At 49.6% G+C, this 15,816-nt stretch overlaps 1 protein-coding gene across 1 annotated transcript in view; it reads left to right on the top strand.

Moving 5' to 3' along the window:
• Positions 1 to 15,816, top strand: part of JMY (junction mediating and regulatory protein, p53 cofactor) — a 179,537-nt gene that overhangs the window by 142,663 nt on the left and 21,058 nt on the right. The window contains exons 8-9 of the mRNA XM_082243203.1: positions 4,213 to 4,308; positions 13,306 to 13,864. Coding sequence (XP_082099329.1) covers positions 4,213 to 4,308; positions 13,306 to 13,864 — 655 coding nt within the window. The remainder of the gene's footprint in view (positions 1 to 4,212; positions 4,309 to 13,305; positions 13,865 to 15,816) is intronic.

Below are 15,816 nucleotides of genomic sequence, written 5' to 3'. Positions count from 1 at the left end.
TCGTCTTTTTGGCGACTCACTTGATACGCTGATTAAGGGGATCTCTGGGGGTAAGAGCACGCTCTTGCCCCAATCTCACAAGGCTAAGGGCGCTCAAGGTAAGAAGCACGCTTCGTTTAGGCCCCCTCAGGGGTCCTTTCGTGCCTTTCGGTCGCACTATAAGGGCAAACCCTTCAAGGGTCATGGCTCCCAAAAGAAACCGTGGGCAGGTAAGCAGAAGTCCGGCCAGTCCGGATCCGCTACCCATAACAACGCGGCCTGAAGGGACGCCCTCACCCAGTTCTGGGGTGGGGGGACGTTTGCTTGGTTTTCTTCAACCCTGGCTGGCCCGCATTCGGGACAGGTGGGTTCAGGAGATCGTTCGATCCGGGTACAAGATCGAGTTCCTGTCTCGGCCGGCGAACAGGTTTTTTCCCTCAAACCTTCAACTGTCTCCGGAGCGTTTGCGGGACTTGCACCTGGCGGTGCGGGACCTGCGGGCTCAGGGAGTGGTGGTTCCGGTGCCTCATCGTGACAGATTTCGGGGGTTTTATTCAAATCTGTTCACTGTGCCCAGAAAGGAGGGCAAGGTACGTCCAATTCTGGACTTGAAAGCTCTGAACCGCTTTGTGCTGGTTCGCAAGTTCCGCATGGAATCCCTGCGCTCGGTGGTGGCTGCTCTAGTTCCAGGAGAATTCATGGCCTCCATCGACTTGAAGGATGCGTACCTACACATCCCCATTTTCGAGGGTCACCAAAGGTACCTTCGTTTTGCCATTGCGGACGATCATTATCAATTCGTGGCGTTACCCTTCGGTCTCGCTTCGGCTCCGCGGGTTTTCACCAAGGTGCTTGCACCGGTTCTGGCCTTACTGAGAGCCCAGGGTATCTCAATCCTGGGGTATCTGGTCGACATTCTGGTTCGGTCTGCGACCAGTCAGGGTCTGGTGAAGGACCTGTCCGTCACGATGCAAACTCTGCAGGAGTTTGATTGGACGATAAACTTCCCAAAATCGACGCTGTGCCCGTCGGTTCGTCTTCCCTATCTGGGTATGATTCTGGATTCGGTTCAGGCAAGAGTCTTCCTACCGGAAGACAAGCTCAAAACGCTTCAGGACGAAGTCAGTTCCCTTCGGGAAATTCCGTGCTCATCCCTTCGGACGGGCATGAGGTGTTTAGGTTTGATGGTCTCGGCTTTCGAGGCGATTCCATTCGCCCAGTTTCACACGAGGGATCTCCAGGCGGAGATCCTGTCCAGGTGGGACGGGTGACCACAATCTCTGGATCTTCAGATATCGTTGAGTCCTCGCACGAGAAGCAATCTTCTGTGGTGACTGCAGTCCCCGGCGGTGTCGGGGGGCAAGTCTTTTCGTCCGCTTTCGTGGACGGTGATCACCACGGATGCCAGCCTGTCGGGCTGGGGTGGTGTTCTGGGCGTTCTATCCGCCCAGGGAACTTGGTCGGAGGAGGAATCTTCCCTTCTGATCAACATTCTGGAATTGCGGGCAATAAATCTTTGCCTTCGACGCTGGGCAGACAAGCTTCAGGGCTGTCCGGTTCGGGTTCAGACGGACAATTACACGGCGGTGGCCTACATCAACCACCAAGGGGGCACCAGGAGTGCTCGAGCGGCTCGGGAAGTGGCCGACATTCTTTCTTGGGCCGAGACGCACGTCCCGGCGATAACGGCAGTTCACATTCCGGGGGTGGACAACTGGCAGGCGGATTATCTGAGCCGCCAGACTCTGGACCAGGGGGAATGGTCGCTCCACCCGGAGGTCTTCCAGATGTTGTGCGCGAAGTGGGGTCTTCCGGATGTGGACCTGTTCGCGTCTCGTCTGAACAACAAGGTGGGAAGGTTCATGGCAAGGACGCGCGATCCTCGGGCAGACGCGTCAGAAGCGTTAGTGGCTTAGTGGCATCAGTATCGGCTGGTGTATGCATTCCCACCAATTCAGTTTCTATCCCGGTTCCTTCGCAGGTATTTCTCGGAACCAAAAACGGTGATTCTGGTGGCGCCAGACTGGCCTCGCTGGTCTTGGTACGCAGACCTCGTGAATCTGGCGGTCGACGCTCCATGGCGTCTGCCTCTTCGAGAAGATCTTCTGTCTCAAGGACCGATATTCCATCCTGCTTTACAGTCGCTGGCTTTGACGGCCTGGCTGTTGAGACCGAGGTCCTGAAGGATAGGGGTCTCTCTCCGGAGGTCATTCATACTTTGATCAATGCTAGAAAGGCCTCTTCGGGGAAAGTATACTACCGTACTTGGAAGGCCTATTTTGCCTGGTGTGAGTCCAGGGGGTACTCCCCTCGCTCATACTCGGTTTCGAGAGTGTTGGCTTTTCTTCAAACGGACGTAGACCAGCGTTTGGCGTTGGCCACGATTAAGGGTCAGATTTCTGCTCTGGCCGTTCTTTTTCAATGCCCTGTGGCGTCTAATTCTCTGGTTGGCACCTTTGTTCAAGGGGTGCGACATCTGGTCCCTCCTAGGAGGGAGCCTTTGCCTCCATGGGACTTGAACCTTGTTCTGTCCGTGTTACAACATGCTCCTTTTGAAAAAATCAGGGAGATCTCGTTGCCTCTGTTGTCCAAAAAGGTCGCCTTTTTGGTGGCGATCACTTCGGCACGCAGAGTTTCGGAGCTGGCGGCTTTGTCCTGCAGGTCTCCGTATCTGGTACTCCACTTGGATAAGGTGGTCTTGCGACCTAATGCTTCTTTTCTTCCGAAAAGGATTTCGGAATTTCACCTCAATGAGGACATTGTCTTGCCTTCGCTTTGCGCGGAGCCTAGGCATCCGAAGGAGGTGGCCTTACATTCCTTGGATGTTGTTAGGGCGATAAGAGTTTACCTGAATTCGACTAAATCCTTCCGCAAGACGGATTCTCTCTTTGTCCTTCCTGAGGGACCTCGGAAGGGCATGGCGGCGTCGGCTTCTACCATCGCCAAATGGATCAGACAGACCATTGAGCAGGCATATGCTTTGAAGGGGAAGGTTCCTCCTATGCCTGTGAAGGCGCACTCTACTAGATCTCTGAGTACGTCTTGGGCCTGTCATCATCGGGCTTCTGTGGCCCAGGTGTGTAAGGCGGCGACTTGGTCGTCCGTTCACACCTTCTTAAAGTTCTACAAAGTGGGATGTTCAGGCATCGGCAGATGCTTCCTTTGGCCGCAAGGTTCTTAGTGCGGCAGTACCTTAAGGTCCCTTGATTTGGGCCCTTGGCTGGCTGTTTTGGGATGTTTTTATCCCTAGGTTATTTGTTCTTCCTGGGTTGTTGCTCCTGTTGAGCAAAGTTTTTTTCATGCTGCCCAGCTGGTTTCCTTCCTTTGGTAAGGTTACTTTCTCTGATGTGGAGACGGCGTTGCCTTAGGCGCGGCTGCGTTTCCCACCCCTCATGTTTGCACTGCTTTGGGACGTCCCCATTGTGACGAATATGAAGAGGCGGCGACTGTCGGAGGACGTAAGAGAAAACTGAATTTTTGTAAAATCTTACCTGTAAAATTCCTTTCTCTGAGTCCTCCGACAGTCGCCGCCCCTGCCCCTCTTTTGGGGTTTGTTTATGTACTCTACTGCTATTCTACTGAAACTGAGGTATGGAACAGGAAGCAGGAGGGTATTGACTGAGGGGACCACCCCCTGGGGGTGGGATATGTTAAAAGCTTTAATATTGACATATTCTGTTGCCTAGCTACTCCTACGGAGAAAGGTCAATTACCCCATTGTGACGAATATGAAGAGGCGGCGACTGTCGGAGGACTCGGAGAAAGGAATTTTACAGGTAAGATTTTACAAAAATTCTGTTTTTTTTAATCCATCTGGCGGATCGGATGAGAACGGATAGGCGGTCCGTTCTCATCTGATTCCCCCATAAGGGACAGCGGGGATCTGACACCTCCGTCTCCGCACACAGAGCGGAGACAGAGCTGTCATCTGCCTGCTCAGCGGGGATCGGCGGATGAGCAGAACAGCTCCGTCAACGGAACGGAGCCGTGTGAAAGGGGCCTAAAGGGAAAAAAATCCTGAAAAGGAAACAAATGCAGCTACCACATCTACTAATTGGCAATATAATAGTGTTTTAGGGTTTAACACTGCATCAAATCGCTTAGTAGAGTAAAATTAGATTTGCTATGGAGCTTTGCATGCAATCCTCTTTCTCTTAAATGTTGTCATAACTGGATTTTAATGACTATTCATACGGTCGGTTTTGATAATTATGTTTGCATTGTGTGTTTCAGAAACGTGACAAACAGCAAGATGAGGAGGAACAAAAGAGCACTTGGGTTAGTCAGGAGCGACAAAAGACCTTGGATAGACTCCGCACATTTAAACAGGTTGGTGGCAAATCAGGACAGTGCTCTGGTAGCTTTATATTGCCAGCAGCAATAGTACTTTTGTGAAAGTTTGGAGTAAGTAAAATCAGTTGGATGCAGTTTATGGAAATTATATTTACCAATGGGTTTTCTCTGTCGCTCATTGACAGACGCAGGACTGATATCTTGATATCCGTAGGGTTATACTGACCCCTACAGGAGTAGGACACTAGGCAGGAAAAAAGTTCTGGCCACACCTATGGGCAGTCCCAGGGGGTATATCCTCTCTCTCCCTGCCACAGGATGTCAGTTTTTTTCTGCCTAGTCAGGAGTAAGGACCTAAGTTCCTTGCTGGGATCTCTGGTCCTGGCAAGCTTTTTTAGATAAATCTTTTTTTAGTTAGCTTTTTTCTCCAGTTGTTCCTGTGAGATCTTCAAGCACTGGGCGGCGAGGGTTTTGTCTGGAGTGGCGCCCGCTCTGTTCCGGTATGGTGAGTAAATGCTTCCCCCCTGCTCCTCTTGGCTGACTCTGGGGTGGACCCGGGCCCCTCCCTGGGACGGTCGGACCCACACTAATCTGGGTTCCCCTCTGTTCCCCTGTGCACCCTCCCCTTGTGGTGTCCCTCTCCCCCCTCCCCCCCTACGGGGGGAGTGTTTGTGTGTGTGGGGTGGCTAGCCGCTAAGGGGGTGGGGGGGTCCCGAGTGCGGACGGCTGTTGTGTGGGGGGCTTCCTCCCTGGCTTCCCAGGGCCTACCTGCCGATCGATCGTCTGTTAGTAGATGTGGGGACTCCCCCTTCCCACCGCAGCGCGCGGGGCTGCCATTTGTTTGGAGTCCCTCATGTGGCTCATGGGGGCGGCCATCTTGGTACACCCAGCTCGTTTTGTTTGCAGAGCTGGGCAGCTGTGGGAGTTACTGAGGGCGTGTGAGCGGGCGGAGCCCCTCCCTAGACCCGGGAAGGTTGCTCCACAGGACTTCCTTGTCATGTAGACAACGCTGAGAGCAGTCCTGTTGGACTCTGGTGCATCGTGTGGTGAGCCTTTTGGGGGTCTCGAGGCACGCTGTCTGATTGAAGAGCGCTGGGTGACATTTCTAAAAAAAAAAAAAAAGTTTTTTTTTATTTTTTTTCAATTTTGTCATACCTTGCTGACGGGTTCCCCTGGTGTTACCATGGACCCTGCTGCACATGTGTTACCACCTGATCCCCTCGAGGTGGCCGCAGGGCCCTCTTATTCTCCGCTCACCATTGATGCACTTCGGCGGTCCTGGAGTCATTTGTGTCCCGGGTGGAGGTGGCCTGTCAGGGACAGGGGCATAAAAAGCGACCCCCGCCTACCCCTGTCTTGTCTGATGCCTCAGATTCTGATCCTGAGCCAGTCGCTGCTGCTGCGGGTTCCTCCTCTGGGGCTGCTGTCTCGCGCCCCGTTTCCTCTGATAGTGAGGATGACCTCTCTGCCTCCGCCATAGCGCAAGGCACTAGTGGACGCACTGATTGTCTGTCCGGGAGACCCTAAAACTGGAGGTTGCACCTGCAGGTGCAGCTCATACGGAAGTTGCCTTTGGCACTCGCAAGCCCTCCAGGGTGGCGAAGGTGTTTCCCTTTCCCAAATGCTTTGACGATATCATTAAGAAGGAGTGGGTCCGTCCAAAACGACCCCCAGGGATGCCCAAACGGATTGCTAGGCGCTACCTGTTTGAAGAGTCCCTCCTTAAAAAATGGACGGTGCCACCTTTCCTGGTTTCCTACCATTGCTCTGGTTTCACAGATGTTGACGGAATGGGCCAAGCTGTTACGCCATGATCTGGAGGGGAGAAGTCTCCCCCCTGCCGTGGCGGAGTTGCTGGAGCAAATGGTGCAGGGGCTACAGTTTGTTTGTGACGCCGCACTGGACGCTGCTCCATTGCTGGAGCGTGTGTAGATCTCGACAGTGGTCCTCCGGCGCATGCTATGGTTGAAGTGCTGGTCGGCGGATCAGGTGAAGTGCTGGTCGGCGGATCAGGCTTCCAAAAAAGCCTTGACTGCTCTCCCTTTTCAGGGGGATCGCCTGTTTGGTGCTACCTTGGATGAGATTATCAAGGATCTCACTGGGAGCAAGAGCACCTTTCTACCACAGGCTAATAAGGATAAGGAACCTCGTCGCAGACAGGGACTTTCCTTTTCAGCTCACAAGAAGTTTTTTCGCTCTTCCAGGGCGGGCGACAAGGCAAAGCCCTCCAAAGCCACCCCAGGGGGTTTCAAGAGACCCTGGTCTGGTAAGCAAAAATACGGTCCTTCCAGACCTGAGGATAAGACCGCTTTAGCCTGAAGGTGCGCCCCCACCCATATGAGGGGTGGGGGGGTGTCTTCGCCAGTTCCCGGACCCGTGGCTCTCCAGGATTCAAGACAAATGTTCACAAGGTCATACGGTCGGGATACAAGATCGAGTTTCGATCGCTTCCACCGGTGTGGTTCTTTCCTTCCAATATACGACTGTCCCTGAATCGCTTAACGGCTCTGTTGGGGGCAGTGCAGGACTTGATGCAACAAGGAGTGGAGTACATTCGCACAGTGGTGGCCTCCTTGCATCGGGGATTTTCTGGCGTCCATAGACATCAAGGATGCCTATCTTCATGTTCCTATTTACGCAGGACACCAGCGGTTTCTGCGCTTTGCTGTGGGAGAGGACCATTATCAGTTTGTGGCATTACCCTTTGGTCTCGCTTCTGCTCCCCGGGTTTTCACAAAGGTTTTGGCCCCAGTTCTAGTGCTGTTGCGGCTGCGGGGCATATTGGTCCTGGGCTACCTGGACGACCTCCTCCTTGGTACGAGTCTCCGCAGGCTCAGTTTCATACGCGGACTCTCCAAAAGGAGATTCTTCTCAAATGGAACTGGAATCCCGATTCCCTGGACAATCGGATCCGGCTGAGCGAGCTGGCCAGGGAGTCTCTGGCTGCTCAGGGGCTCTGGTCCCTGGAAGAGTCCAGGTGGCCGATAAATGTGTTGGAACTGAGAGCGATCAGGTTTTTGCCTGGTTCACTGGATCGAGCATCTTCGGGGCTACCCGATTCCGATTCAGTCGGACAATGCCATGGCCGTGGCTTATGTCCATCACCAGGGGGGCACCAAGAGTGTTCTGGCTGGCCGGCATTCTTCATTGGGTGGAACGGTTTGTTCTGGCTCTTTCCGCAGTTCACATTCCGGGCATGGAAAATTGGCAGGCGGACTTTCTCAGCCATCAGACCTTGGATCAAGGGGAATGGTCTCTTCATCCAGAGGTGTTTCACCAGTTGTGCCTTCATTGGGGCACCCCGGACGTGGATCTGTTGGCATCTCGGCTCAACAGGAAGGTGCAGAGGTTTGCAGCCCGCTCCCGCGATCCTCGGGCGGACGCCGCAGACGCGCTGGTTGCTCCGTGGGGGCAATATCAGCTGCTGTATGCCTTTCCTCCTCTCAAGTTGCTGCCGAAACTTCTTCGCAGGATAGAGGCGGAGGGAATTCCAGTCATCCTTGTGGCCCCGGACTGGCCTCGTCGGGCCTAGTACGCCGACTTGGTCAGGCTGGTCGCGGACGCTCCTTGGCGACTTCCTCTCAGGGAGGATCTGCTTTCTCAGGGACTGATCTTCCATCCTGCTTTACGATCGCTGGCTTTGACGGCTTGGCTGTTGAGAGCCAGGTGCTGAAGGACAGGGGTTTGTCTGTTTCAGTTATTCCTACTCTGAATCAAGTGAGGAAAGCGACTTCCAGAAAGATCTATCATCGCACATGGAAGTCTTATATTGCGTGGTGTGAGTCCCTCGGGGTTCCTCCACGTTCTTACTCGGTGGCTCGGATATTGGCCTTCCTGCAACGGGGGGTTGAGCAGAAGCTGGCCTTGAGCACTATCAAGGGTCAGGGTTCACCATTGGCGATCTTCTTCCAGAGGCCACTGGCTACTCATTCTTTGGTGCGGAACTTCATCCAGGAGGTGCGGCACCTGGTTCCTCCGGTGCGCGCGTCCTTGCCGCCCTGGGATCTTCATTTGGTGTTGTCGGTTCTCCAGAAACCTCCCTTTGAAAATATTAGGGAGTTTCCCTTGCTTACCTTATCCCAGAAGGTGGCCTTTTTGGTGGCTATCACTTCTGCACGCAGGGTGTCAGAACTGGCTGCGTTGTCCTATCGTTCCCCCTATCTGATGGTTCATAGGGATAAGGTGGTTCTTCGTCCGAATCCATCCTTCCTAAGGTGGTTTCCGACTTTCACTTGAATAAGGATATTGTGTTACCTTCCCTGTGTCCTAAGCCCAGTTATCCTCGCAGGGTTCGTACAGTCATGAAAAACCTGGAAAAGTTATGGAATTTTACAATGGCAATTTCCAGGCCTGGATAAGTTTTGGAAAATACTTAAACCCAAAAAGTTTTGGAAAAGTCATGGAAATTTGAGAGAAAGGCGCCACTCAGTGTAACAGATGTAAATAATTATATTAACACATATTAAGAAATTACATGGAGGTGTAAGCGTCTATCTTAACCACTTAGGCCCCGGAAGATTTTACCCCCATTCCGACCAGGGTTTTTTTTGCGATTGGGCACTGCGTGACGTTAATGGACAATTGCGCGGTCGTGCGATGCTGTACCTAAATGAATTTGACGTCCTTTTTTTCCCACAAACAGAGCTTTCTTTTGGGGGTATTTGATCACCTGTGCGATTTTTTGATCATGCACTATAAACAAAAAAAGTGCGTCAATTTTGCAAAAATAACAATATTTTTCACATTTTTTTTATATGAAATTCCCCAAAAAAATGTAAAAATCAACATTTTTTAACATTTTCGGCCAATTTGTTTTATGCTACATATGTTTGGTTAAAAAAAATCGCAAAAAGCGTATTTTGATTGGTTTGCGCAAAAGTTATCGCGTTTACTAACAAAGGGAAAGCTTTTTGTCATTTTTGTTGTTTTTTTTTTTAACGCTTAATGGTGGCGTTCTGCGTTTTTTTTTTTTTTTTTGCGGTACTGCGACATTGCAACGGACAGATAGGACCCTTGACTGACATTTCTGACACTTTTGGGGTTACCAGTGACATTTCTACAGTAATCAGTGCTATACATGTGCACTGTTACTGTAAAATTACACTGGCAGTGAAGGGGTAAGGGCTGGGCGATAAATCGATTTAATCGATTTTTTAGTTTAAAACTATTTTTTTTTTTTTAAACTCGAGTTTTTCCAGTAACGGACCACCGCCACGCCTGGATGTGACGTCAGCTGCGGGGCGGGCGGTGCGTCTGTACAGGCTGGGGCTGCGGCGCGCTGTGATAGGTACAGTCTCCCCGGCCTGGATGTGGCTGGGGTGACAGGTGTATATGAAAGCACTTGTAAAAAGCAATGACAGCTGAGAGGAGCCATGGTTGTTCACATGTATCCACAGAACTAGTGGTTACTGCAGTTAGGGATGGATGTTTGAGCCTGGACACATCTGTCTACATCCAGCAGCAGAGCGAACATAGCTTTATTTAAAACACTGGTGATTCCAGCTGCAGGAATCTGCTGGTTCTTACCAAAGGAATTGGCAGACTGGCCCTAATCACCTTTGTGAATGAGACTTTGTATGCACATTCTTTTCAATCGGCTTCCACCCAAAACAAAGTAGTTTGTGGAAAAAGGGCTTTTTGAAATTCCAACTGTATTTTAATTAAGGCTCGTTTTACATCAAAAATTAACTACAGCATGGCTATTCTTATGTTCTGTGAGGATTGCAAGATTATCTGCTTTTCAGTTGCTTTCTGTTGGTTTAAAGATACAGATCAGCTGCAGAAACATTAACTTCCTGGAAGCATTCATTGCAATGTGATTTTTTTTTTTTTTTTCTATTCCCCTCCAGGCTTGTTTACATAGTGGCTAGGGAGTTTTATGAAACTTGGCCATGGACATTAGGGAAATTTTCAGTAGGAACCAGCCAATTTTTGATCTGTATGTGGGCAGGCTAGTTGTACTTCAGTAAAACCAGCCTGTCGGGTTTTTGTTAGCCTGATCACTGCTGGCGGCTATAGCTGCCAGCAGTAATAATTGTATTCTGCGTTCCCCACCAGCAGAACACAACAGTGCTGCAGGAGGGATTGCACCATCAACACTGAATGTGTTGATGGGGAAATCTAGCAATTTTCTTTCCTTCAATCCATGGTTAAAGGAAAGAAAAGGTTGCATAATGTATGGCCTGGCTAAGTGGATTTTTCAAATCTGCAAGATTGTTTTGTGCACCATCACATTTGGAAGACTGTCATCTAGTGTCTGTGAGCATCATAAAGTAGATTTAAACCTGATTGTTCAAATCTCATGTAGGCATTAAAATAGTGATGTTATTCTAAAAGTTGTTTTTAAAATGTTTTAACCACTTTTATCCTATCACAGCCCCTGGCCTGTACAGACGCACCACCCGCTTCCTCTCCTGGCAGCTGACGTCACATCCAGGCCGGGGAGATTGTACCTATCACAGCGCGCCGCAGCCCTGGCCTGTACAGACGCACCGCCCGCCCCGCAGCTGACGTCGCATCCAGGCCAGGGAGATTGTACCTATCACAGCGCGCCGCAGCCCCGGCCTGTACAGACGCACCGCCCGCCACGCAGCTGACGTCACATCCAGGCCGGGGAGACTGTACCTATCACAGCGCACCGCAGCCCCGGCCTGTACAGACGCACCACCCGCCCCGCACCTGACGTCACATCCAGGCGCGGCGGTGGTCCGTCAGAGTTAGACACACATATACAGCGCTTCTCCTTCTCCTCAGTCCTCCCTCCAGACTCTGCAGTCATTTTTTAAGTGCATTGGAAAAAAAATCTAAAATCGAATCGAAACTTGAATTTTTCTTTAAAAATCGAAGATTTTTTTTTTAGGCAAAATCGCCCAGCCCTGGAAGGGGTTAAATTTTTTTGAGAGGGAGGGGTTATGTGTGTCCCTAGGGGCGTGATTCTAACTGTGATTGGCTGTGGCTTGAGGTGTAGGAACAGTGATCAACGGTCCTACATATTAGAACCGTATGATCACTATTTCTACACAGGGGAGAATGACAGGCGGCTTGTTTACATTAGCTGCCTGCCTTTCTCCCTCTTCACCGACGATCGCCGAGGGACCGGCGGACATCGGGTCCGCCGGTCACACGCACGGGGGGGTCCGTGACCGCGTGGGAGCGCGCCTCCGGGGGCGCACACTCGCTCCCTAGACCCTTACAGGCTAGCGACATAGTACTACGTCGCTCTGCCTGTGAGGGGCTGACCGCCGCAGTAAATAGTTGTGCGGTGGTCGGCAAGCGGTTAATAGGCTCGGCGTCCTTCCGGGTCCGCGGTCTTTCCGCCCCTGAGGCTGGCCAGCAGCCGGGAGATGACACTAGTGGAGAACCAATCAGGGGACTCAGTCTGATCGAGGCAGCGGTGAAGCGCATACCTCACTGGAGGGCCGCGCAAACGTGGTGACACGGGGGGGGGGGGGGGTTAACCGTTTTCAGAGCATGCGTGAACCGCTCCTTGAAGGCCAGCCTCAGGGATGGAAACACCGCGGACCCGGAAGGACGCCGAGCTATGAAGATAGACGCTTACCTCCATGTAATTTTGTGTCAATAAAATTATTAACCTCTGCTACACTGAGTGGCACCTTTCTCTCTTTTCTGCCTGTTCGTGGGACTGTTGCTTCGGCCTAACAAAGAGCTGCCCTCGATGTAGGCGCTGCATTTGTGCATCTGTGCCATCCATACTAGTCCGGCTGCACCTTATCCATCATAACTGCCTGAACTGAAGCTTTATCCCCAAGCAGGAGCGCCCATCAAATCTTTTTCTTTCTCCAGTATATTCAAATATAGTTGATAATATTGGTTAAATTACAATAGTTAACTTTTGCGTGATCTGTCACGTGACATTCTCTGCATGGGGTAACCTTTTTTACAGTCTATGGGGGTAACGCAGTTTCAGCTATTTTTTTTTATTGGATTTTCTTCTTATTTAACATGTATACTTAGACATTTCATGAAACATTAGGTCATGAATATTTGCTTGAAGTCATGGAAAAGTCATGGAATTTTATTGGTAAACATGTGTATGAACCCTGTCCTCGGGAGTTTGCGTTACACTCCTTGGATGTCGTTCGGGCGATCAGGGTATACTTGGCTACTACTGACTCTTTTCGTAAGGCTAATTAACTTTTTGTGATCACGGATGGCCCTAGAAAGGGGTTGCCTGCGTCTGCCGCGACTATCTCCAGATGGATCAGACAGACGGTGGTGCAGGCTTATTCTATTAAGGGTCGGGTTCCTCCGTTCCCTGTTAAGGCGCACTCTACTCGGGCTCTTAGTGCTTCCTGGGCCTTCCGCCATCAGGCGTCGGTGCTTCAGGTTTGCAAGGCGGCTACCTGGTCGTCGGTTCATACCTTTACAAGATTTTATATAAGGTTGATGTGCTGGCATCGGCGGATGCCTCTTTTGGCCGCAAGGTTTTGCAGGCCGCTTTTTGAGGGGACCTTTGGTCTACCTCGGGGGTTTTGTTTTTTCAGGTGGGTCTCATCTGCTTAGTTCAATGAGTCCTCTGTTTTTCTGGTTGGCTCTGTTTTGGCCTTCTGGATTGGATTTTATTTCTATTATCCCACCCCTCATTTATGGCACTGCTTTGGAACGTACCTACGGATATCAAGATATCAGTCCTGCGTCTGTCAATGAGCGACAGAGAAAACTGGATTTTTGACTTACCATAAAATCCTTTTCTCTTAAGCTCATTGACAGACGCAGTACCCGCCCCTCTATTTTGAGTTGGGTTGGTATGAGTCTCTGACACTGCTTTGTTACATAACTGACATCCTATGCAGGGAGAGAGAGGATATACCCCCTGGGACTGCCCATAGGTGTGGCCAGAACTTTTTTCCTGCCTAGTGTCCTACTCCTGTAGGGGGCAGTATAACCCTACGGATATCAAGATATCAGTCCTGCGTCTGTCAATGAGCTTAAGAGAAAAGGATTTTACGGTAAGTCAAAAATCCAGTTTTATTACCATTGACCTCGCTAAGACTTCATTTTTTTTATTCATAGCGTCATCCTGGCCAAGTAATACTGAAGTCGACAAGAATGCGTTTGACTCCTGGCAGAAGGAAACCCACAGCAAGAACTACCCCAAGCCTTGATGAACCGCAATCCCTCTCTGTCAGTATTCAGACGCAAGGAATACCTGATGTAGAAACACTAGAAGTGTTACAGCCATTGGATGTTCATACAGTCTATAAACAACCACAGTTTAAAGAGAATTCCTTACCTCCTGATGCAGTTAGCTGTCAGCTTACCGAAACCGCTTCTCTTCCTACTTTTAGCGGTGAAAAACTTGAACTTGGTACTGTACAACCCCAGTCATTGCCTGTGTCCCCTGCTCCACCTCCCCCTCCACCGCCACCACCTCCGCCTCCACCTTCTCTAAAAGAGGAGACGGAACCTTTAGATGTCAGAGTTATACACGTCAAGAAGGAGCCGGAGGACACTGCACCTCCAACATCTGCAGGCACCCCCTTATCCCAAATATTTGACAGCAGTCAACTTGTCAGTGCCAGAAAAAAGTTGAAGAAAACTGGAGCTCTTGAAGGCCTGCAGCAAAGAAGAGGTAGTGTTTTATTTTCAGAATACTGATTTGGTTGTAGTATTACTTTTATCTCTAACTGAAACCACTAGCTAGTTTAACGTGACTGTCATGAGACGGTATGGAGGCTGTCATTGCTGTATCAAAATAATAAAGGGTGGGTTAATTTCATATACAACAAGTTCTCGGTTGTTACCATCCCTGCTCAAATATCTGCTAGAAACTACTTGATCATCCCAAGAGAAGGAGGGGGAAAAAATGGGACTCTAATTGTACCAACAGAGAGCTATCAAATCACATGTGAAATAAAACAGGATTTTTATTTCAAAAGTTAAAAAGCCAAAGGCACAAATGTGTTGTATCCATTGGCCATTGTAAACAACAAAATGTCTATCGGTGCATAGACTTTATAGTAAACGTATGGTGTCTTAATGATCAATGCATTTTGCGATCACATAATTTCCACAGGATTCACGCCAATGTCTGGATTTAGTGTCATTGGTGGTACATTCTAAAGAAACAGATCAGATAAATGCAGAAAAGAGCAAGAAATAGTAACCAGACAAACGCATGAAAAATTCAAACCTAACACCCAAATTAGAGAAGCATGCAGAGGAAAAAAAAAAAAAGGAGGCGGGGGGGGGGGTGATCTTTTGCCACTGCTTACCTTTCCTTTAGGAATGTTGATTCGCTGACTGTCATGATAATGTTATGAATTATATCATGAAAAAGATGCGCTGGCCTAGAATCAATCACAACTGCTGCACATGAAGCTCCCTGAACAGCGGGAGAAAAATGATTCAAATGTATAAATAAAGTGCGCTGTCATGAAATAAAGTAAAATAAAGTGAATTCACTAAGGAAAAATACACGCAAGTATAAAGTACACATATATCTATTTATCAATTGCCAATATTTAGGCATTTGAATGATAATGTTATGACTTGGTGATTATAAAAACTTTTTTGTTAAAGCAACAAACAGGTTTATATTTACCTCCTCTGTACAATGGAAAAGCCTGATACTCCTCTTTTTGGGTCTCATCGCAGCCCCTATGCACTTTATAAGGTAAAGAGAATATGAATTATGTGATAAGTATTGTCACAAACACGTATATTTAAAAGGGGTGGATGCAGCATTGGTTCCCTGCTTGCTCTAAGACTGAGAACTGAGAGATCAAAGACTGCTCAGTGCTTCTTGGTCAGAGAGCTAGTGACTGTCAGTTATCGACACCCCAACCCCCCACGCTCTCTGGAGTGCTGGGCTGTGTAGGGGGCGGGAGTGGCTTGCTCAGGCTCTCCGTTCACTGAGAGGCTGAGCCAGGTGCCGGTCCAGGCTCCTGGGTGGATCCTACATAGCAGATGAGGTTTAATGTTGAAAAATGTAAAGTAATGCACTTGGGTGGCAGAAACCAGAAGGCAAGCTACTCACTAGGGGGGGAACCTCTGGGTGAGTCTAAGATGGAAAAGGACCTGGGGGTACTGGTAGACAGCAGGCTTGGCAGTGGCATGCAGTGCCAAGCTGCTGCAAGCAAAGCTAACAGAATACTAGCATGTATAAAAAAGGGGATTCACTCCAGAAATAAAGAGATTATCCTCCCACTCTACAAGACTCTGGTCCAACCACATCTGGAGTATGCTGTCCAGTTCTGGGCACCGGTCCTCAGGAAGGATGTGCTGGAACTGGAGAAAGTCCAGAGAAGGGCAACAAAATTAATTAGGGGAATAGAGGGCATCAGCTATGAGGAAAGACTACAAGCACTGAACTTATTCTCTCTGGAGAAGAGACGATTGAGGGGGGATATGATATCAATGTACAAATATTGTACTGGCGACCCTATCGTAAGGAACAAACTATTCAGAGAAAGGGAATACAATCAGACACGTGGCCACTCACTAAAACTAGAGGAAAGGCGGTTTAACCTTAAAGTACGTAGGGGGTTCTTCACTGTCAGAGCAGTAAGGATGTGGAATTCT

This window comes from Pelophylax lessonae (assembly GCF_965119305.1).
Source record: "Pelophylax lessonae genome assembly, chromosome: 1".
Classification (NCBI taxonomy): domain Eukaryota; kingdom Metazoa; phylum Chordata; class Amphibia; order Anura; family Ranidae; genus Pelophylax; species Pelophylax lessonae.
The sequence above is the reverse complement of the archived record's forward strand: the minus strand, read 5'-3'. Positions and strand labels throughout refer to the sequence as shown.